At 43.7% G+C, this 25,197-nt stretch overlaps 1 protein-coding gene across 3 annotated transcripts in view; it reads right to left on the bottom strand.

The window, feature by feature from the left end:
- Mreg (melanoregulin) overlaps positions 1-25,197 on the bottom strand; it is a 118,334-nt gene that overhangs the window by 2,526 nt on the left and 90,611 nt on the right. For all 3 annotated transcript variants that reach the window (XM_038340388.1, XM_038340386.1, XM_038340387.1), the window contains exon 3: positions 819-909. In XM_038340388.1, the coding sequence (XP_038196316.1) occupies positions 819-909 (91 nt within the window). The remainder of the gene's footprint in view (positions 1-818; positions 910-25,197) is intronic.

Below are 25,197 nucleotides of genomic sequence, written 5' to 3'. Positions count from 1 at the left end.
AGTCTGGACAGCTGGTAAAAATTATTTTCCTAAAGATAGAAAAGAATCAAAGGATGAGACCTGCTCAGGCTGACTTACGCTGCAAACTCCCAACCCATAGTAATATTGAATGGGTTAAAAGAGCAGAGTCCTACCTTACCCCGCCATTCCCCAACTTAGGCAGCCAGGGCTAGCAACCTGGTATCCCGCCTCTGAAAATCTTTAATGCCACGGGTCATGTTACTTCAAAGTAGAATGACCAAGGACTTTAAAGGTGATTGTTCATTTATGAACACTAAAGCAAGCTCATATGATGTGGGGATATGGTTACTCAACCGTAGCAAAGTTAAGAAAGGCCATTATTCAGTGTCTACCATAATGTCAAGTGTATTTTCCCAACCTTGTAACTCTTCTTCCTTTTGCTTCTGTTAGAATTTTCTGCCTGTGTCTAACTACCTCTTACAAACACTATTTCTTTCAACCTGCCATATCCAGAAAGCTATTACTACTAGCTCAGTCAACCCCCTCTAAATCAATCGATAAATAATGACGAAACAGTAAACAGTGACACCGATATGACCTCACTACTCTGTGTTATCTCACACTTGGGGACAGATGAAGTAACATAGGGCCAAGTAACAGGAGCTGGGGAAAGCAGAAATATCAAGGTTTATACTTGAGAGCATAAAAGCAAAACTGAAGAACAAATCAGTATAAGGTAGTTTAATAGTCACTAATAGTCAGCGCTGGCGATCTTTCTACAGAAGCCATGGTGGAAGCAGTGAGAAGCACGCACGTGACTAGTTATTTCACCATTTCACAGTCTCTTTCACACTCACCCAAGTCTTCGAGGATTCGCCGCCATCTGTTTCTCACTTCCCTGCGAATCTGCCGCAGGGTGTAGATATCATAGTTGAGTCTCTGCCACTCCTGCAAGAGATAAAAATCCACTTTCACTGACAACCTCTGGCCCAAAACCTCTGCCTCATTTCTGAGATGCATGTTGCTTAAACATGTGGTTCCTCTCTTCACTAATCTGAAACACAATCCTAAAAGAAAAGGAGGCGTGGATGAGTCAGAGTTGACAAGAAAGAATGTCCTCTGCTGCCACCATTGAAGAATATGTCCCCTTCTGGGTGATATCATTTCTAAACATGTTACTCTCTGATTGTCAGTTTTCTCCACTGCAGTGACCTGACCTGAAAAATGGGGTTAGCAATACTAAAAGTTTCCTCGTAAGACTACTGTCAAGACTTAAAGTATAAAATACTAGGACAAGGGTTGTCTCAACAAGTAAAGTGCTTGCCACACAAGAGTGAGGACCAGAGTTCAGATCCTCAGCACCCAATGCCCAGTCGGTGTAGAGGTCTATCTAATTCTAGAACTCGGAGACAGAAATATGGGGTGTAGGGAGGTCCCCGAAGCCAGCTGTCTAGCTAGACTAGCCAAATCGGTTAGCTCTGGCTTCAACTGAGATTACCCTGTCCTATGAGTAAGGTAGAGTGACTGAGGAAGACTGCTCATATCAACACATGCACACATACAACACACATGCACACGTACCACACACAAGTACATACACACAACACAGAGACATAAGCAAAAGAAAAAGAAAGGTCAATGCCTGCCTACAATAAAGACCTAATAAAATCCATATATTGGGGCAATTTAAAGACGAAGAAACTAAGGCTCAAATAATTTACATGATGAATCTAATATATTCCAGGTAACAGATATCAAAAGTGGTGTTTGAACCTAAGTTTTACTCTAAAGCTCATTAAAAAAGGTAAGACTCTACATCTCAGTGTGTTATTAGAATGATAAACAGATCTAGGAACCCCAAGCACCCTGATTCCGAGCCGTGTTTCCCACACCGTATCTTATCATTACTCTCTTGGCAGGGTAAATTGCTCAGGTACACAGGGAGTCATTAAAAAGTTTCCATTCTTGAAAGTCCTCTACCAGCCTTCGGGTGATACGGGCATCATATAGACGACACCATATAGATCCTAACACAGAAGCCGAATTGTAGGTCTTCAGGGCCTAAGCATTCTCTGAAGGCATCCCAGGAATTTGCTTTTAAGGTGACATAGCTATCTGTAAAGAGTCTTACAGTGAACACCTTTTCCCTTCTCAGAAAAGACACCTGTCCTCACTCACGGCTTTAGAGAACATCATTTTAAATGTTGGATGTAAGATGCAAGCTATTTGATATTTTGACTCCTGTAACTGAAAACTTTCCACTGAACCATTCATTCACTACTAAACTCCCTTCAAAACACACTTGACTTGCAGATTGCCTTTCAACTTACATGCCTAGTTAAGAAAAATAAATTTAGCTGTCATTCACACACTCCGAAAGATACCATTTTGAAAAAGAAAAGCTTACAAAATAAAGTGTGCTTTGTCATGACTGCATTTTAGACTGTATCTGAGGACTGGTCATGCCCTGAGAAGAGAGCAGGCTTTCTGCTACCCTCTCTAAGACAGGAAGTTGTGGATTTCCTATTCCCTTAAAAAGAATTAAAAATAAAAAGATCCAAAGACATGTGCACAAGTGTGTGACACAGCCAAAGGTATGGGCACGAGTGTGTGATGCCTAGGGTCAAAGACAAAGTCCTAGGGAGTGAGGTTAACCAAATCATCTGGAAGGCACAGGGATGGCCCAACAGTTAGACCAAGACTCCTCCAGAGGACCCAGGTGTGCAGCATAGCACCATGCAGTGGCTCATAACCACCTCCAACTCCAGTCCCAAGGGGCTTTGACACTCTTGTCTGGCCTCTGGGGCACTTCATGCACACAATCTACAGACATACGAGCAGACAAAGCACCAATACACCTAAAATAATGTTTTTTATTTTTAAAAAATAAATAATATGTAATTCTGGCCTCATCTTGGCATCATATTAAAGCATACCTGTACCGGCGGGCACCGGCGGAAATGTACCGGCGGGTACCAGCGGTACCGGCGGTCGGAGGGGTTAGGGAATAACCAAGATAGTCCTTTTATAATAAATCAGTTTTAATAAAAGGGGAAATAAGGGAACTTACAGAACCAAGGGTCCAGCGGAGCAGAAGGTAACGCGGGGGAAAGAAAACGGGGCTCCTTCCGGCCCCCGATCCTATTTAAGGGGTATCCTACTCCGCTGGGGCAGCCACGCCCCTGAACGCAGGGATTGGGCCAGCTGCCCCAACACATACCTAGCGAACCCCTGCCCCAGACTGGATATATAGCAAAGGAAAAACTCGAGCAATGGCCTTTTCGGTGGAGAGACCTTACAGTACTTAGGTGACCGCTCGGTACAACATACAGTGCTGAACAAGATTGTCTAGGTTTGGGTCCAGCCCCACTGACAGGCTACCTCACTGCCTACGCATCATCTACAATATGGCTGTAACACTGCCTACAGCACAGCTTACTGTGAGGGTCAGTTGCTTCGATGGCCTTCAAACAGAAATCAGTACACATCCTTCTTCGAGTCAGTGCAGATATAATTCAGAAACAATACTGATGGGCTGCAGAGATGGCTGAGCAGTTGAGAGAGCTCACTGCTTTTGCACAGGACCCAAGTTTGATTCCTAGCACTTATGTTAGATGGCTCAAAACTGCCTGTAACTCCAGTTCCAGAGGAGTCTGATGCCTTTGCCACCACAATACCTGCACGCATGTACACATACCCACAGACACACACTCATAATTAAAAATAATAAAAAAATAAACCTTTTGCTGAGTGGTGATGGTATATGTCTTTAATCCCAGTACTCAGGAGGCAGAGGCAGATGGATCTCTCTGAGTTCAAGGCCAGCCTGGTCTAGAGAGTGAGTTCCAGAATGGCAGTCTCCAAAGCTACACAGAGAAACCCTGTCTTGAAAAACCAAAATAATAATAATAATTAGTAAATAAATTTAAAAATGAACCTTTAAAAGAGCTGCTTTACAAGAACCCAGAACCTTAATTTATGCAACAAACTACTAGGTGGCTTCATTAACTTGTGACTGAAGGTCTACTAAATTGTCTGTCTGGTGCTGATGCCTCTGACATGACCCTTTCCATGTATAGACAAAAAGGTTTTTTTTTTTCAGAGTTAGAGGCACTGAAATTGCATGGATTCATAAAGAATTCAGTGTTGATATTTAGCAATAGAAACATAATTGATAAGCGGGCAGCAAGAAGAGAAAGCCTTTGTTTGGATCATCCAGGTTCCTGCCACTTTCTTCTATTGTCCATTATTCGTTATTTGACAATTCCCCCAGCAGAGAAAGTACAATTCATGCAAGGCCGTAATTGGTCCTCAACATAAAAGTCCATATAAGAGGACCCATATGGGCTGAGGAGGTGGCTCAGTGATTAAGAGCACTTGCTGTTCTTGCAAAAACCTGGGTTTGGTTCTCAGAACCCACATGGCAGTTAACATCTGTAACTCCAATTCCAAGGGATCTGATGACTTCTTCTGGCCTTTGAGGGCACAGCACACACTTGGTACACAGTCATACATAGAAGCAAAACACCCCATACACATAAAATAAATAAATCTTGACACAGAGAGGGAAGGTATATAAAAAAAAAAAAAAAAAAAAAAAAGACTAAAAGGGCCAAAGATGACAAGCTGTAGGCCCTGGTCACAATGGTTCCAGAGAGCCATGTTTTCAAAGCCAAGAGTCTCAAACCCCAGGCTGAGCTGTGGCTGGCGACTGCCTGGGTCCTGTACCAGAACAGTCACATGTTCTCCCTTTGCCTGCTTCAACTCTTCTTACTGCTGCCAAACACTTGGAAGATAAAAGCTACTAGGGACTAACTTACCTACCTACAATCTACTCATGAGCAAAAGGATCCTTGGCAGCTGAATGGTGACACAGCCTAGTATCCCAGCCTCCCCTGCTGTAAATAAACTGCACATAAGATTAATGGGATCAAGCTGGAGAGATGGCTCAGAGGTGAAGAGCACTGCTCTTCCACAGGTTCAATTCCCAGCAACCACATAGTGGCTCACAACCATCTGTAAGGAAATCTGGTGCCCTCTTCTGGCATGAAGGCAAAACACTGTATACATAATAAATAAATAAACTTTTTAAAAAAGCTTAGTAGGATCAAACTTTCACACATCCATTCATCCACAAGTAAGATTATTATCTTTTTTAACATAATAATACCTAAAGTTTAGTGTGGGGGGGGGATCATCTAAAACAGAGGCTGGAGGTGGCTCAGAGGTTAAGAGCACTGGCTGCTCTTCCAGAGGACCTGGATTCAATTCCCAGCACCTACATGGCAGCTAACACCTGTCTGTAACCCCAAGATCTGACACCTTCACACAGACATACATAGAGGCAAAAACAACAATGCACATAAAATAAAAATAAACAAAATCTTTAAAAAAATCTAAAACAAGTAGAAGCCTTAGTAGAACTTAACTAAAATTTGGATTTAATAAAATAAGGAGGAAGAGGTGACTGAATTTCCCCTTAAGTACCTTAAACAACTCTAAATAACAGAGCAAAAGTGAGGGAAATGAGAAATGATGGCATAAAACCCTCTCCAATTACATCTCTACATAACTGAAAAGACTTGGTCCCTCGTGGTAGGAAGGAGCAAGTTCTTGACATACTTCAACTTGAAAATAAAAATTCAAGATCAGCTAAATAACCTTCACATGAGAATTTTGTTCCATTAAGCACCAAACATTAGTTTTATTTCCTTAGCTTATGTTTATTTTCCTATAATATAATTTCCAAAACAGTATACTGAGGTCTGTGTGCTGCGGTAGCCTTAAATATTAAGAATGAGTGAATTAGCAAAAATCTGGCAACAAGAATAATGTGGTATTAATTTCATGAAACACACCTGGGAACCAAGTCAAATGGAAAATTTGTGCTGAAATGAACACCTAGAGACGTTCATAACTACACATTTTTTGGTTTCTCCTCTTCAGTTGTTGGCCAAATCCGGTCAGAACTGATTGATATGAAGGCTGAAGCGACAACGTGAAAGAAGGGAACAAAATGAAATCTCATGTCACTGTCTTCCAGCCTGGAGTGCCAAGAGCTGGCCGAGGTCTAAGGTCAGTTCCTTAGACCACATGGTGGTTTGGATGCATGTGGCCTGCATAGGCTCATTGGGAGTGGCATTACTGGAGGTGTGGCCTTGTTGGAAGAAGTGTGTTACTGTGAGGATGAGCTCTGGGGTTTCAGATGCTCAAACCAGGCCCAGTGTCACTCTCTCTTCCTGATCTCTGTGGATCAAGATGAAGAATTCTCAGCTACCTCTCCAGCATCATGTCTGCCCGAGTGTTGACTAGCTTCCTGCCATGATGGCAATGGACTAAACCTCTGAACTGTAAGCCAGCCCCAAAGAAACATCTTCCTTTACAAGAGTTGCCGTGGTCATGGTGTCTCTCCACAGCAACAGAAACACTAAGATAGACCATTTCTCCTGCGCAAAATCAAAGCACTGTATATCCAGGGCTGGAGGGCTTGCCTAGCAGTTAAGAGCACTTTCTGTTCTCGTCTGACTCTGTGGGCAACAGGTGTGCACAGAGTGCACAAACATACACGCCGACAGGACACTCACACATCAAAACAAATTTTACAAAGTTTTAAACACTGTACTACTCTCTAACAAGCAGCTCCAGCCTTTGATACCACAATTCTACATTCTACAAAGGTGAAATCAGGAAGCATTTGTCTTTCTATGTCTGGCTTATCCCATTTAGATCCTAAAACAATAACCTCCATGTTCATCCACACTGTTAGAATGGCAGGATCGCCCCGCCCGACACACACACCCTTTGTTTTGTTTTTGACACACTCTTACTATGTAGCCCAAGCTGTTTTGAAACTAGCAACCCTCTTGTTTCCTCCTCCCGAGTTCCTGAGTGCTGAAATTAGAGCTGAGACACTGTTCTCTACTGCTTTGGGGCCTTTAACCAAGAATGCGCATCCTCATTTACTATTTACTATTTTTCAACCTGTGGGTCATGACCCCTTGGTGATCAAAGACCCTTTCATGGGGACCACCTAAGGCCAACAGAAAATATAGATATTTACATTAAATTCATAACAGAAACAAAGTCACAGTTATGAAGCAGCAGTGAAAATAATTTTATGGTCGGGGGTCACCACAATATGAGGAACTGTTTCAGCATTAGGAAGGTTAAGATCCACTGCTCTACATTTAAATCCTACTTATCCTTCAAAATTCAACTCAAATGCCACCACCTCTTTCAGCTTCACTGAAAGTACTAGCTTCTCCCCTAGAACGCCCTCAGCAACTTTATGAACAGTGCTGTAGGTTTACTGTCTATATATTGCTACACTGGTCTGTGCAGGGTCTCTTTCACTGCCTTGGACACTAGAACCTGGGTTCATCCATATCCTATGTAGTACTCTGTGCACGGTGCAGCCTACAGTGGGTTTACTGAGTTCAACTGCACATAAGATGAATGAGGAAGCCAAGTTTTGAAGGTGATGGAGTCTCTTTTAAATCTAGAACATAGCACTACATCCTCTTTAAAAAGCTACGTATGGCCAGCCTGGTCTACAAGAGCTAGTTCCAGGACAGGCTCTAAAAAAACTACAGAGAAACCCTGTCTCGAAAAACCAAAAAAAAAAAAAAAAAAAAGCTACGTATGGGTGTGCCAGATGACTCAGTGGTGGAGGAAGAGTGCCATCTCTCACAAATTGTCCTTGGACTACCACATGTGCACTGGTAGCACGAGTGTGTGTGCACATACATGTGCAATAAATAAAAGTAAAAAAATAGTGTGTACTATATACTCCTTTTCTATTTTGAACGAGGCAGATTTATATAGGAAGGTATTTTGACTCAGTATATTTGAGAAGCAATGAATTCAATGAAGATGAAATAAAACCGAATAATCCATTAACCTTTCTACTCTGTGCCTAATCAGGCATTTGAGATTTGAAGGCTACTGTCCAGGCCTGTCCCTTTCAGAACTAGAACTATCAAGGACACACTGTGAGACAAGCAGGCCCTGACTGGCCCTCTATATTTGGCATCACATTCATAAGAAAACCCAAGAGGATTTGAAGCAGAAACCTGGTAGGTGAGAGTCTGTGAAGTAAACAACTCACCTGATTAAGTAGGAAACCCACAAAAAGTCCAAGACTATTTGCTTCCCAGATTCCTTATTTCTCAAAGAGCTGCTACTCAATCAGACCCAAATTTAGCCCACACTATTGTTCCTCCATCACCAATGTGGAATGGAAATAAGAATTCAATTAAATAGAATGTAAAACTTCCCAAAGATGTTCTTTGGTCTGGTCACCTGGGAAAAGAAAGCAGATGTGTGGCCCTCCTCTACTGGGGGGGGGGGGGAGTAGGAGTCTGGGGGTGGAGACTGGGGGGAGGGGAGTGAAATGACAGTCAGGATGCAATATAAGTGAGAAGAATTAAATAATAATAATAATAATAAAACTCCATAGCTACTGAGAAACCCTGTATCGAAAAACCAAAACCAAGACAAAACAAAATAATTATAATAAACCTGGGCGGTTGTAGTTCACGCCTTTAATCCCAGCACTCAGGAGGCAAAGGAAGGCGGATCTCTGTGAGTTCAAGGCCAGTCTGGTCTACAGAGCAAGTTCTAGGGAGGACAAGGCTGTTACACAAAGAAACCCTATCTCAAAAAACCACCGATAAATAACTAAAAATAAAATAAGAACGAGGGATGGTCCTCCTCTGTTGTCTGCTGTCCATCGCTATCCAGCAGCAGAAAGAAGGTCAGTGCAACCAGAGCTCATGCAACCTGCTCCCAGGGACACACTGGGGAGACCTGTGGAGGAAGGAGGGTGTCAGGCAGTCAATTATGCAAAGGGAGATTAGATCCCTTCACTAGCCAGTGTCAAGGCCACCTGGGCAGAAGGAGCATTGTCCCTTGGTGCTCTCAAGGCTTGCTTTCTCCTTCCATCAGACATGGCATACAAGTGTGGAGGGTCGGATTCTATTTCATTGTTCCTAGACAGCTGGTGCACTCACAGGCATCTGCCTCTCTCCCTCACCCCGAATGGGATAGGCTCAGATGATAGAACACAGAAACCCAGTACATCAAAGGATACACATCAGCTTAGATGGACCTCTGGGGAGGGCATGCCAAGGAACTCAGTCCAAGAGGGGTCAGTGTCCAGGGGTCTGGCACTTAGGCCTATAAGGGTTCCAGGACTTGTCTCCCCGACAGCTCTCAACATTTGGTGTTAGGGCCTAACCAGAGGATGTTATTACAATGGGACACAGTCTAAGAAAGGAGCGCCTAGTTGCTGGTAACCAAGCTGAGAGAGAAATGAGCCTCAGCTGAGTAGGTCAATTTCTGATGAAGGCTTTGCTATCCTCAGCAGACCCCTCCTTCAGGGACAGAGGCAGTTCCTGATGCTGAAACTTCCCCTGGCGAAGCTCAGGAGACAAGCCTTCTAGCCTCGCTGTCTTCCAGATAGCCAGTTTCACACCCGGCTGAAGATGTTACGTAGCTAAAGGATGCATTCTCATGAGCTTGCTACAGTTGAAACCTCTCCATAGCAGCACAATGCCTGCATTGTTTTTTTAGAAATTTGTGAGTGGCTCAAAATGGTTGATACTGCTAACCCTCCATGCCGGCTTTTACAAGTGCCTGGTAGGCACCTGTCAGAGTCAGAAGACCCAAAGCATGCTAACGTCACCATTTTCTGAATGGGAAGAGCCATAAAATTTGATTATGCATATACAGAACACAATTTTTTTTTTCAATTTTCCTTACCTCTAGCCACTCTTTCCCATACCCCAGACTACCCAGTTTTGTTAATCACAAATACTGAACCATATCCTTCAACAGAAATGGCTGAGGCCTGCTCTCCTGACTCCACACACTTGGCTTCCTCATGAATAAATCTTTCCTGTTTTGAAAAACTCATCATTTTGATGAGCGGTGGTGGTGCATACCTCTATTCCCAGAATGTGGGAGGCAGAGGCAGGCAGATCTCCGAGTTTGAGGCCAGCCTGGTCTACAAAGCGAATCAGAGGACAACTGGGACTACTCAGAGAAACCCTGTCTAGCAAAACAAACAAAAAAAAAAAAGGAAAGAAGGAAGGAAGGAAGGAAAGCTCATCATTTTAATCCAGACATAGAGGTGAATGCCTATAATCCCAGCACTAAAAAAAGAGGCAGCGCCCCCCTCCCCCTGTTTCATCCTCCAATCTTTGGGGCCACAAAATCCCACAGCCCACCCTGTTTGGGCGCCTGGACCAGGAATTGAGTGCACCCAGGCCGGTGGGAGGTCCCCTGCTTCATTAGCCTGCCTGCAGCAAGGTAGGCCCTTTGTCACTGAGCTGCTTGGCACGCAAGGAGACCTGACTATCTGCCAGAGGATCCATCATTCATTGGGGGACCTGGAATTGAGTGCACCCAGGCCGGAGGGAGGTCCCCTCCTTCATTAGCCTGCCTGCAGCAAGGCAGGCCCTTTGTCAGCGAGCTGCTTGGCCTGCAAGGAGACCTGACAGTCTGCCAGAGGATCCATCATTCATTAGGGTGAGTGAGGAGTGAGTGCCTGAACCGGGGCAGCTGCCCAGAGAGGGACCACCGACATTCCCCAACTCCCCACACACACACTTCCTGCTCTTCCTGCAGGGGTTATTCTCCCCGGATACTGCCTCTCTCTTCCTGTCCCTTCCCACCTTGCACCCAGAACCCCCCCCCCTCCGCCTCATCCTCCCGTCTTTGGGGCCACAAAATCCCACAGCTCAGCCTGTTTGGGAGCTGGGGACCTGGAATTGAGTGCACCCAGGCCGGTGGGAGGTCCCCTGTTTCAATAGCCTGCCTGCAGCAAGGTAGGCCCTTTATCAGTGAGCTCCTTGGCCAGCAAGGAGACCTGACAGTCTACCAGAAGATCCATCATTCATTGGGTTGAGCGAATTGAATTCATTGGGGTGAATTGAACTTCTAAAAGAAGACCCAAAGGGGATTATTCAGAGGAAGAAATGGGAAGGCGCCAATGCAAGAATTCCTCCAACAATTGGAAAAACAACATGAAAGCACCAGAACCCAGCGAACTTATAACAGGAGGACTTGAACACACTAATCAAGAAGAACTAGAAAAAACTGACTTTATGAAAGTAATAGAGTCCCTTAAACAGGAGGTGAAAAACTCCCTTAAGGAAATGGACGAGAAGAATAACAAAAAGTTTGAAGAATTGAGTAAATCCGTAAATGATATCCTAGGAAACCAAGAAAAAACAATCAAACAGATAATGGAAACAGTGCAAGACTTGAAAACTGAAATGGAGGCAAGGAAGAAAACACAACCCGAGGGCCAGCTGGATATGGAAAATCTATGTAAACGAACAGAGACTACAGAAACAAGCATAACCAACAGAATACAAGAGATAGAAGAAAGAATCTCAGATTCTGAAGATACCATAGAGAAAATAAATGCACTGATCAAAGAAAACAGCAAATCCAACAAATTCTCATCACAAAACATTCAGGAAATCTGGGACACAATAAAAAGACCAAACCTAAGAATAATAGGCGTAGAAGAAGGAGAAGAACTATAGCTCAATGGCCCAGAAAATATATTTAATAAAATTATAGAAGAAAACTTCCCAAACCTAAAGAAAGATATTCCTATTAAGGTTCAAGAAGCTTACAGAACACCAAATAGACTGGATCAAAAAAAAAACATCCCCTCGCCATATTATAATCAAAACACAAAACATACAGAATAAAGAAAGAATATTAAGAGCTGCAAAGGAAAAAGGTCAAGTAACATATAAAGGAAAACCTATCAGACTAACACCTGACTTCTCTATGGAAACCATGAAAGCCAGAAGGTCCTGGATTGATGTTTTGCAGAAACTAAGAGACCATGGATGCAAACCCAGATTACTATACCCAGCCAAGCTTTCATTCACTATAAATGGAGAAAACAAAATATTCCAGGATAAAAACAAATTTAAACAATACATAGCCACAAATCCAGCCTTACAGAAAGTAATAGAAGGAAATTCAAAAACAAAGGAGTCCAGCATTGCCCAAAATAACTCAGACATCTAGTGACCCTTCACCAGCACATCTCAAAGAAAGGAAACACACAATCTCTACTACCAAATAAAAAATGACAACCGGAGTTAACATCCACTGGTCATTAATATCACTTAGTATCAATGGACTCAATTCACCTATTAAAAGGCACAGGCTAAGAGATTGGATACGAAAACAGGATCCAACATTCTGCTGTTTACAAGAAACACACCTCAACCACAAAGACAGACATCTACTCAGAGTAAAGGGTTGGGAAAAGGTTTATCAAGCAAATGGACCTAAGAAACAAGCGGGTGTGGCCATACTAATTTCTAACAAAGTTGACTTCAAACTAAAATCAATCAGAAGAGATGGAAAGGGACACTTTATACTCATTACAGGAAAAATCTATCAGAATGAAGTCTCAATCCTGAATATCTATGCCCCTAATACAAAAGCACCCACTTATATAAAAGAAACATTACTAGAACTGAAGGCAGCCATCAAACCAAACACACTGATAGTGGGAGACTTCAACACTCCTCTTTCACCAATGGACAGGTCAATTCGACAGAAACCTAACAGAGAATTAAGAGACTTAATAGAGGTAATGAACCAAATGGACTTAACAGACATCTATAGAACATTCCACCCAAATAGGAAAGAATATACCTTCTTCTCTGCGGCTCATGGAACCTTTTCGAAAATTGACCACATACTCGGTAACAAAGCAAACTTCCACAGTTACAAAAACATATTAGTAACCACCTGCATCTTATCGGATCACCATGGATTAAAATTAGAATTCAACAACAATGCTACCCCCAGAAAGCCTACAAACTCATGGAAACTGAACAGTCAACTACTGAACCACACCTGGGTCAAGGAAGAAATAAAGAAAGAAATTAAAGTCTTTCTTGAATTTAATGAAAATAAAGACACAACATACTCAAACTTATGGGACACTATGAAAGCAGTGCTAAGAGGAAAATTCATAGCACTAAGTGCCCACTTAAAGAAAACGGAGAAAGCACACATTGGAGACTTAACAGCACACCTGAAAGCTTTAGAAAAGAAAGAAGCAGACTCACCTAGGAGGAGTAGAAGACTGGAAATTATCAAACTGAGGGCAGAAATCAACAAAATAGAAACACAGAAAACAATCCAAAGAATCAATGAAACAAAAAGCTGGTTCTTGGAGAAAATCAACAAGATTGACAAACCCCTAGCCAAACTAATCAAACGGCAGAGAGAGAACATACAAATTAATAAGATCAGAAATGAAAAAGGGGACATATCCACAGACACAGAGGAAATTCAGAGAATCATTAGATCTTACTACAAAAGCCTGTATGCCACAAAATTGGAAAATGTAAAAGAAATGGACACTTTTTTTAGATAAGTACCATATACCAAAGTTAAACCAGGACCAGGTGAATGCTCTAAATAGTCCTGTTAGTCGCGAAGAATTAGAAACTGTTATCAGAAACCTCCCTATCAAAAAGAGCCCAGGACCTGATGGGTTCAATGCAGAATTCTACCAGAACTTCCAAGAAGACCTAATACCTATACTCCTTAAGGTATTTCATAATATATAAACAGAACAGTCATTGCCAAATTCCTTTTATGAAGCTACAACTACCCTGATACCTAAACCACACAAAGACTCAACCAAGAAAGAGAATTACAGGCCAATCTCACTCATGAACATCGATGCAAAAATTCTCAATAAAATACTGGCAAACAGAATCCAAGAAAACATTAGAAAAATTATCCACTATGATCAAGTAGGCTTCATCCCAGAGATGCAGGACTGGTTCAACATACGAAAATCTATCAATGTAATCCATCATATAAATAAACTGAAGGATAAAAACCATATGATCATCTCATTAGATGCAGAAAAAGCATTTGACAAAATTCAGCACCCCTTTATGATAAAGGTCTTGGAGAGATTAGGGATACAGGGGTCATTCCTAAATACAATAAAAGCTATTTACAGCAAGCCGACAGCTAACATCAAATTAAATGGAGAGAAACTCAAGGCCATCCCACTAAATTCAGGAATGCGACAAGGCTGTCCACTCTCTCCTTATCTCTTCAATATAGTGCTTGAAGTTCTAGCAATAGCAATAAGACAAAACAAGGGGATCAAGGGGATTCGAATTGGAAAGGAAGAAGTTAAACTTTCCTTATTTGCAGATGATATGATAGTGTACATAAGCGACCCGAAAAACTCCACCAAAGAACTCCTACAGCTGATAAACTCCTTTAGTATCGTGGCAGGATACAAGATCAACTCCAAAAAATCAGTCGCCCTCCTATATACAAAGGATAAGGAAGCAGAGAAAGAAATCAGAGAAGCGTCACCTTTCACGATAGCCACAAATAGCATGTCTCGAAAAACCAAAAAAAAAAAAAATATATCTTGGGGTAACTCTAACCAAGGAAGTGAAAGACCTATTTGACAAGAACTTTAAATCTTTGAAGAAAGAAATTGAAGAGGACACCAGAAAATGGAAGGATCTCCCTTGCTCTTGGATTGGGAGGATCAACATAGTAAAAATGGCAATACGACCAAAGGCAATCTATAGATTTAATGCAATCCCCTTAAAGATCCCATCAAAATTCTTCACAGATCTTGAGAGAACAATAATCAACTTTATATGGAAGAACAAGAAACCCAGGATAGCCAAAACAATCTTATACAATAAAGGAACTTCTGGAGGCATTACCATCCCTGACTTCAACTCTATTACAGAGCTACAGTATTGAAAACAGCTTGGTATTGGCATAAAAATAGAGAAGTCGACCAATGGAATCGAATAGAAGACCCAGATCTGAACCCACAAACCTATGAACACCTGATTTTTGATAAAGGAGCTAAAAGCACACAATGGAAGAAAGAAAGCATCTTCAACAAATGGTGCTGGCATAACTGGATGTCAACCTGTAGAAGAATGAAAGTAGATCCGTGTCTGTCACCATGCACAAAACTCAAGTCCAAATGGATTAAAGACCTCAATATCAATCTGAACACACTGAACCTGTTAGAGGAGAAAGTGGGAAGTACTCTACAACATTTGGGCACAGGAGACCGCTTCCTACGTATAGCCCCAGCAGCACAGACATTAAGGGCAACATTGAATAAATGGGACCTCCTGAAGCTGAGCAGCTTCTGTAAAGCAAAGGACACTGTCACTAAGACAAAAAGGCAGCCTACTGACTGGGAAAAGATCTTCACCAACCCCGCAACAGACAAAGGCCTGATCTCCAAAATATATAAGGAACTCAAGAGACTAGACTTTAAAATGCTAATTAACCCAATTAAAAAATGGGGCACTGAACTGAACAGAGAATTCTCAACAGAAGAAGTTCGAATGGCCAAAAGACACTTAAGGGCATGCTCAACCTCCTTAGCAATCAGGGAAATGCAAATCAAAACAACGTTGAGATTCCATCTTACACCTGTCAGAATGGCTAAAATCAAAAACACCAATGATAGCCTTTGCTGGAGAGGATGTGGAGTAAGGGGTACACTCATCCATTGCTGGTGGGAATGCAAACTTGTGCAACCACTTTGGAAAGCAGTGTGGAGGTTTCTCAGGAAATTTGGGATCAACCTACCCCAGGACTCAGCAATCCCACTCTTGGGAATTTACCCAAGAGATGCCCAATCATATTACAAAAGCATTTGTTCAACTATGTTTATAGCGGCATTATTTGTAATAGCCAGAACCTGGAAACAACCTAGATGCCCTTCAGTGGAAGAATGGATGAAGAAAGTGTGGAATATATACATATTAGAGTACTACTCGGCGGTAAAAAACAATGACATCTTTAATTTTGCATGCAAATGGATGGAAATAGAAAACACCATCCTGAGTGAGGTAACCCAGGCCCAAAAAGATGAACATGGGATGTACTCACTCATAATTCGTTTCTAGCCATAAATAAAGGACATCGAGCCTGTAATTCGTAAAAAATCCTAGAGAAGCTATATAAGAAGGTGAACCCAAAGAAAAACATATAGTTATCCTCCTGGATACTGGAAGTAGACAAGATTGCCAGACAAAAAATGGGAACATGGGGGTGGGGTGGGATGGGGGGATGGGGAATGGGGAGAGAAAAGTGTGAAGTAGAGGATGGGAAGAGCTTGGGGGAATAGGATGGTTGGGATATAGGAAGGGTGGATATGGGAACAAGGAATTATATATCTTAGTTAAGGGAGCCATTCTAGGGTTGGCAGAGACTTGACTCTAGAGGGGTTCCCAGGTGTCCAGGAAGACGCCCCCCAGCTAGGTCCTTGGGCAGCTGAGGAGAGGGTGCCAGAAATGTCCAGATCCTATTGCCATACTCATGAATATCTTGCATATCACCATAGAACCTTCACCTGGCACTGGATGGAGAAAATGACAGAGCCCCACATAGGAGCACCGGACTGAGCTCCCAAGGTCCTGATGAGGAGCAAAAGGAGGGAGATCATGAGCAAGGAAGTCAGGACCGCGAGGAGTGCGTTTACCCATTGAGATGGTGGGACAGATCTAACGGGAGACCACCAAGTCCAGTCAGAATGGGACTGATGGAACAGGGGACCAAACCGAACTCTCTGAATGTGGCTGACGGTGGAGGACTGAGAAACCAAGGATAACGGCAATGAACATGAACTCTACAGCATGGACGGGCTCACTGTGAGCCTTGTCAGTTTGGTTGCTCACCTTCCTGGACTTAGGGGGAGCTGGGGGGACCTTGGACTTAACATAGTGAAGGGAACCCTGTTGGCTCTTTGTCTTGGAGAGGGGAGGAATGGGGGTATGGGTGGAAGGGAGGGGAGGGAAGGGGGAGGAGGAGGGGAGAAGATGGAAATTTTTAATAAAAAAAATTAGAAAAAAAAGAGGCAGCATGATTGCTTCTATGTATGAGGTCTGCCAGGCACTGGGACTAATTGCATGAACCTACTGGAAAAACATACAAACAAAGCCCTCATTATTTCCGTGACTGACATGCTATATGGCAAGCAAAATGAACCTTGCTTGGTAACACTTGGGTCCTCGCTACTGATCTTCCAGAACGATCCCTGAGAGGGACAGTTGAGTGGGTAAGGGTATTTGCCACTGTGCCTGATGATCTGAGTTCAATCCCTAGAAGGTACAGAGCAGAAGGACAGTACCAACTCCTGGAAGCTGTCCTCTGATCTCCACGCAGGTAATGAACCATGGCATGTACACACACACATACACACACAACAATTAACCAATGAATAAATAATTTTGGAACAAAAAGGGAAGATTGGTGTAATACAGCTATTTCTTCCAGGTGGAACCTGACCCCTTCCACCACGTTTCAGCTGAGTGCCTACGTGGCATCAGGCCTGTGACGTTTCTCCTGGAAGGAGGGGACAGGCTTAAGAGTCCCCTCGTAAAACTCATAAGGCTCTTCTCCCTTACATTCCAGCTGTGACTATTTCAGAAGAAATCAATTGTCTGGGGTGTGTTTTCCTAGTGGTATGCCTAATGGAGTTACCCATCTCCTGTAATTAACCCCGATAAACACATCAGTCCAGCAACCAGGACTTGGATGGAATCCCTTCATTGGTCCATCAGAGGTGCCCTCTCTATCTAGGGTGAATAAACAAACATTTACTTAAATCTCCTCAGGGGGTGGGGAAGGGAATCACACAGCACCATAGTTTGCTAGAATTCAGCACTGAATGCCTCCAGGCCTTGCATGCTGCCGTATCACCAAGGCCCTGAGGTCCACCCAAAATAATGTCACCCTTCAAAAATTAATAAAGAAAAACTCTGAAGCAGATTGTATTCATGCCATTCACAGGCTCATGGTTACTGCTTTGGAACACCCTGCAATGGCACATCCTGCCCTAGTCGCTCAGTCACACTGCCTGTATCCATTGGCTTCCACCTAGGAAAGGTCAAAGGCAAATGCTGAGCAGGGCTTTTCCCCACTCCCTTTGTTTATTTTTACTCTGTGCACCTCCTCTGGAAACACAGCATTGTGGTCCAAGGCCTCTGACCTAATTCCTTATCTGGCTTTAATCAGATTAAGCCAAAGGATATCTTATAGCTCTTACCACTGCTCAAGTATGCCATCAAAGCCAAGGAAAGGAAACCCTAAGCAGTACAAGGCTAGCTCGTTTTGTCTAATAGGTGGGGTTTCATGCCGCATAAGGCTTCAGGGCTCCAGCCCAGAATGTGGCTTAGCTGATGCTGCCAGGGGAAGCAGTGTTTTCCAGGAGTCACGAGTAAATACTGGACAGCTACTCGGAACCATCTCGAGAGTTCCGAGATTCCAGTGACTGCTGCTGTCACCAAAGGCAAAGAATAAGGCTAAATTCCTGCTCACCGTGAGGAGAGGAAGACTCAATATTTCCAGCAAGGTAGAAATAGGCCACTTCACAGTTACCTGAAGAATGTACCATGAGGGGATGCAGAGATAGCTCGGCAGTTAAGAGCACTGTCTGCACCAGGCAGTGGTAGCACACACGCCTTTAATCCTGGCACTCCGAGGCAGAGGCAGGTGGATCTCTGTGAGTTCAAGGCCAGTCTGGTCTACAAGAGCTAGTTCCAGGACAGACTCCAAAGCTACAGAGAAACCCTGTCTGGAAAAAACAAACATTAAAAAATAAAATCACAGGCTGCTCTGGCAGGGGACCCAGGGTTCAATTCCCAGCACCCATTTGGGAGTTCATAGCAGTCTGTAACTCCAGTCCCAGGGGATCCGACACCTTACATAGACACAAATGCAAGCGGGACACCAATGATGCATATAAAAATAAAATAAATCTTAAACATAAATAAAGCTAAAAAGATAAAAGGGTACATTAAAAAAAGATTTTAAAAAAAGAATGGCTAAAGGCCACTTCAAAGACTTTCAGTGTATGGTGGACTGTGGGAGGCTACTTCCATTGCACTTAGATTACACTGGGAGCTACAGATCAGGGTAATGGAAAGTACACTGGAAGATGTATTCAAATCGTATGTTTAGTGTTGACAGATGTCGGCATCTGAAGATGCTCACGTCCCTCTTATAAGATCGGTGTGGCATTTGCATATGACCTCGGGTACTTAGGGGACCCCTTACAAAGCTGAAGATGGATGTGATACTGCCAGCAGCACACAAGCAGTGACAGCACTGGCTTCCCCTGGGGATTCTCTGCTGAAACACCTGTAGATCATTACCCGAGCAGGTCCTGACACAGACAGGTGTGGGCTCCTTAGCATCCTGATTAGGGCGGCCTGTTAGTCCTGGAGACCTTTGCCTTGCCAGTTATCTGCCCTCCTGTCAACACGGTCGGTTCTCATTAACTCAAAGCCCGAAAGACAATTCCTGTGGATTTAAGATCCCAGAGATATGAGGGACTAGGGTGGGATCACAGCAACCTAAGATGGAGTGCATTTTAATATACTTGGGAATTAAAGATTATTGACTTTTAAATTTTCTCATACAATATTTTAATTATATTCTTCCCCTTCCCCAGACCCCCTTGACCTCCCTATCGACTCAACTTCAATTCTCTCTTCCTTCCTTCCTTCCTCCCTCACTGCCCCCCTCTTTCTCTGGGAAAAATAATAATCTCTTTTCTGTAGTGCCTGCACTACGGGATGGTATGCGAGCCAGGAACTAGGCTGGAGATTTAAAAACATACACACACAAACAGGGATACGGGTCATCCTTGAAACAAGAATGCCCACTTTATTGTGCTCAGGGGCAGCTTATGTAGGGCTCTGGCCATGCCCCAGCTCTCAGAATCTTTCAGCTGCAGACCCTTCAGAACACACTCCCCTGCCATCAGGGTCTTGTTCTTAGAGCAGCTGCAAACACAAGAAAACAAGCTGTTTTGCTCAGAGAAGCGATAAGCATAACAAGTTATTTATGAAAAATTCAGGGTCTGGGGGTCCACAGCCCCCAACACTCTTTCCTAAGAGTATCAGACCTGAATTTTAAAGGGACCCTTAGCAGCTCAACACCACTGTTTTTAGAACCAAGTGGGACAGGTTCCACAATGATCTCTAGGGAGCTGCCTAACACGGCGAAAACTAGGCTGTGACCCCTGTGTCAGCTGCTGTCATTTTATCAGTTTCAAGGTAGGTTTCATTTGGGGGTGAAAAACTGCAGAGAGAATACCAAACATAGCCTAGAAACCACAAATCACAAATATAAACCAAAGCACTGGTCAGTGGCCACAATCTCAAAGACAGTGTGAAAGATGCTTTAAGGGATTCAGGTATAGACAAGAAAGTGACTTTCTCAGATGTGTCTCACTTTCTTTGACTGTTCAGAAACCTACACCCATACTCTCGGGGATATCCTACATCTGTGTGCCTCTTTCTCTTGACCTTCATGCTTCACAATATATTAAAATGTCTTTATATTTTTATTAAACCCCAACTCAAAAGAAAACAAAGAGCTGTGATGTGACACCCCTCAAGAGTGTTCCCTCTCACAAGCTGACGTTCTGCTCTCAGTCTCAGGGTGTCAGTACAAAAAAAAGTACAAGCTTTCTGAGTCCATTTTTTTTTGGGGGGGGGGGGGGGTTCGAGACAGGGTTTCTCTGTAGTTTTGGAGCCTGTCCTGGAACTAGCTCTTGTAGACCAGGCTGGTCTCGAACTCACAGAGATCCGCCTGCTTCTGCCTCCCGAGTGCTGGGATTAAAGGCGTGCGCCACCACCGCCCGGCTCTGAGTCCATTTTTTTAATTAATGTATTAAGTACACAGTGTTCAGCCTCCATGTATGCCTGCAGGCCAGAAGAGGGCACCAGATCTCATTACAGATGATTGTGAGCCACCATGTGGTTGCTGGGATTTGAACTCAGGACCTCAGGAAGAGCAGTTAGTGCTCTTAACCTCTGAGCCATCTCTCCAGCCCCTGTATCCATTTTTTAAATGTATTTTTCATTATATGTAAATGTGCATGTGTATGTGGAGGGGTGTGTGTGCACGCCCACAGAGGTCAGCAGAGAACATCAGATACCCTGGAACTGGAGTTACAGGCAATTAAAAGCCATCATGTAGGTGCTGGGAACTAAAACCAGCGTCCTCTACAGAGCAATAAGCATCCTAGATGCAGGGCATCTCACTAGCCCTGTATCAGTGCGTTTATACCATCTCGGTAAGCCTTGATGTCTACACAGTGGCATAAAAGGGACAAGACACCTGGACATGTAGCACATTGCTTTAGAGCAGTGGTTTTCAACCTGCAGGTCATGACCCCTTTGGGGGGGGGGTCGAATGACCCTTTCACAGGGGTTGCCTAAGACCATCAGAAAACACACATATTTACATTACAATTTATAACAGTAGCAAAATTAGTTATGAGGTAGCAACAAAAATAATTTTATAGTGGGGGGGGTCTCCATAACATGAGGGATTGTATTAAAGGGTCACAGCACTGGGAAAGTTGAGCAACGAGGCACCAAATTTAGGGGACTCACGATTTTTTTTACAATGCGCATTAAGTCTGGCTGCCTTTTGTCCCAGAGGTAGGCCCTACCTCCACCTCCCAAAGCTAGAAAACAGAGTCCTAAAAAGCACAGCCCAGGATCCTGGAAAACAAAGGACCAACAGTGTTTCTGCCTATGGGATGGCAAGACGTGTCACATGCTGGGATGGACAAGCTAAGCTCTCGCACGACTCCCAAGGATGTGAGATTCCCAGATCCAGTGCGTCCTGAATTAGTGAGAAAGAACAAATATTTGCAAAGAACAAAGTTAAAAATCCTAACCCTGGCTGTGTTTGTTGTCCTTTGCTCCTCTCTGCGGCCGCACAGGCTGGCCTTCCCTTCCTAGCACTCATTCCAGTGGCTTGGAGCCTCTGGACAGGCTGATCCCTCGGTCAGGATGGCCCTGCACAAAGCCCTTTCCCTCCCTTGGGTCAGGTCCACTCCCCAGCCACAGCCACTCTCTACTCCCTTCCTGACTGCAAAATGACTGTGACGCCTGACACCGCACTCACCCTTAGCAGATATACGATCCTGAAAGCAGACCCTGTCTGTGTCTGACTGTTAAATTTTACCGCATGCTCACCATCATGGGTTGAATTGGGTTTGGTTGTTTGGTTGGTTGGTTGGTTTGGTTTGTTTTTTGGGGGGTTTCGAGACAGGGTTTCTCTGTAGCTTTGGAGCCTGTTCTGGAACTAGCGCTGTAGACAGGCTGGTCTTGAACTCACAGAGATCAGCCTGCCTCTGCCTCCCAAGTGCTGGGATTCAAGGCATGCGCCGCCACCACCCAGATCATGGGTTGAATTGTGTCTCCTCAACATTCAATATGCTGACATCTCAACTCTCGGTACCTTAAAGTGTGGCCTATTTTGAAGACAGTGTCTTACAGAAGTAACTAAATAGGAACGAGGTATAAAGGAGAGTCCCGTTCCAATGAGATTATATCCACATAGAAAAGGAAGTAAGGACACAGAGCTGCACACAGAGGAAGGAAGACACGTAACATGTCTGAGGATGACGTGTAACATGTCTGAGAGGATCTTGGGACAGATTCTCTCTAGGAGCCCTCAGAAAAAACCAGCCTTTGATCTCAGACTTGGGGCCTACAGAACTCTGGGAGAATACATTTCTGTTGTTAAAATCACCCAGTTTGGCTGGGTGGTGTTCGTGCATGCCTTTAATCCCAGCACCCAGGAGGAAGAGGCAGATGAATCTCTCTGAGTTCAAGGCCCGCCTGGTCTACAAAGTGAGTTCCAGGACAGCCGAGAACTCTGTCTCAAAAAACAAAAACAAGCTGCAAGGAGACCTGACAGTCTGCCAAAGGATCCATCATTCATTGGGGTGAGTGAGGAGTGAGTGCCTGAACCGGGGCAGCTGCCCTGAGAGGGACCACCGACATTCCCCAACTCCCCCCCCCACCCGCACACTTCCTGCTCTTCCTGCAGGGGTTATTCTCCCCGGATACTGCCTCTCTCTTCCTGTCCCTTACCAGCTTGCACCCAAAACCCCCCACCCCGCCTCATCCTCCCATCTTTGAGGCCACAAAATCCCACAGCTCAGCCTGTTTGGGCGCCGGGGACCTGAAATTGAGAGCACCCAGGCCGGTGGGAGGTGCCCTCCTTCATTAGCCTGCCTGCAGCAAGGCAGGCCCTTTGTCAGCGAGCTGCGTGGCCTGCAAGGAGACCTGAAAGTCTGCCAGAAGATCCATCATTCATTGGGGTGAGTGAGGAGTGAGTGCCTGAAGCGGGGCAGCTGCCCAGAGAGGGACCACCGACATTCCCCAACTCTCCCCGCGACCCGCACACTTCCTGCTCTTCCTGCAGGTGTTATTCTCCCCGGATACTGCCTCTCTCTTCCTGTCCCTTCCCAGCTTGCAACCAGAATTCCCTACCCCGCCTCATCCTCCTGTCTTTGGGGCCACAAAATCCAATAGCTCAGCCTGTTTGGGCGCCTGGGACCTGGAATTGAGTACACCCAGGCTGGTGGGAGGTCCCCTCCTTCATTAGCCTGCCTGTAGCAAGGTAGGCCCTTTGTCAGCGAGCTGCGTGGCCTGCAAGAAGACCTGACAGTCTGCCAGAGGATCCATCATTCATTGGGGTGAGCGAACTGAATTTACTGGGGGGAATTGAACTTCTAAAAGAAGACCCAAAGGGGATTATTCAGAGGAAGAAATGGGCAGGCGCCAATGCAAGAATTCCTCCAACAATTTGAAAAACAACATGAAAGCACCAGAACCCAGCGAACTTATAACAGGAGGACTTGAACACACTAATCAAGAAGAACTAGAAAAAACTGACTTTATGAAAGTAATAGAGTCCCTTAAACAGGAGGTGAAAAACTCCCTTAAGGAAATGGATGAGAAGAATAACAAAAAGTTTGAAGAATTGAGTAGATATCCTAGGAAACCAAGAAAAAACAATCAAACAGATAATGGAAACAGTGCAAGACTTGAAAACTGAAATGGAGGCAAGGAAGAAAACACAACCCGAGGGCCAGCCGGATATGGAAAATCTATGTAAACGAACAGAGACTACAGAAACAAGCATAACCAACAGAATACAAGAGATAGAAGAAAGAATCTCAGATTCTGAAGATACTATAGAGAAAATAAATGCACTGATCAAAGAAAACAGCAAATCCAACAAATTCTCATCACAAAACATTCAGGAAATCTGGGACACAATAAAAAGACCAAACCTAAGAATAATAGGCGTAGAAGAAGGAGAAGAACTACAGCTCAATGGCCCAGAAAATATATGTAATAAAATTATAGAAGAAAACTTCCCAAACCTAAAGAAAGATATTCCTATTAAGGTTCAAGAAGCTTACAGAACACCAAATAGACTGGATCAAAAAAAAACATCCCCTCGCCATATTATAATCAAAACACAAAACATACAGAATAAAGAAAGAATATTAAGAGCTGCAAAGGAAAAAGGTCAAGTAACATATAAAGGAAAACCTATCAGACTAACACCTGACTTCTCTATGGAAACCATGAAAGCCAGAAGGTCCTGGATAGATGTTTAGCAGAAACTAAGAGACCATGGATGCAAACCCAGATTACTATACCCAGCCAAGCTTTCATTCACTATAAATGGAGAAAACAAAATATTCCAGGATAAAAACAAATTTAAACAATACATAGCCACAAATCCAGCCTTACAGAAAGTAATAGAAGGAAATTCAAAAACAAAGGAGTCCAGCATTGCCCAAAATAACTCAGACATCTAGTGACCCTTCACCAGCACATCTCAAAGAAAGGAAACACACAATCTCTACTACCAAATAAAAAATGACAACCGGAGTTAACATCCACTGGTCATTAATATCACTTAGTATCAATGGACTCAATTCACCTATTAAAAGGCACAGGCTAAGAGATTGGATACGAAAACAGGATCCAACATTCTGCTGTTTACAAGAAACACACCTCAACCACAAAGACAGACATCTACTCAGAGTAAAGGGTTGGGAAAAGGTTTATCAAGCAAATGGACCTAAGAAACAAGCGGGTGTGGCCATACTAATTTCTAACAAAGTTGACTTCAAACTAAAATCAATCAGAAGAGATGGAAAGGGACACTTTATACTCATTACAGGAAAAATCTATCAGAATGAAGTCTCAATCCTGAATATCTATGCCCCTAATACAAAAGCACCCACTTATATAAAAGAAACATTACTAGAACTGAAGGCAGCCATCAAACCAAACACACTGATAGTGGGAGACTTCAACACTCCTCTTTCACCAATGGACA

This window comes from Arvicola amphibius, chromosome 8 (genome assembly GCF_903992535.2).
Source record: "Arvicola amphibius chromosome 8, mArvAmp1.2, whole genome shotgun sequence".
Taxonomy (NCBI): Eukaryota; Metazoa; Chordata; class Mammalia; order Rodentia; family Cricetidae; genus Arvicola; species Arvicola amphibius.
The sequence above is the reverse complement of the archived record's forward strand: the minus strand, read 5'-3'. Positions and strand labels throughout refer to the sequence as shown.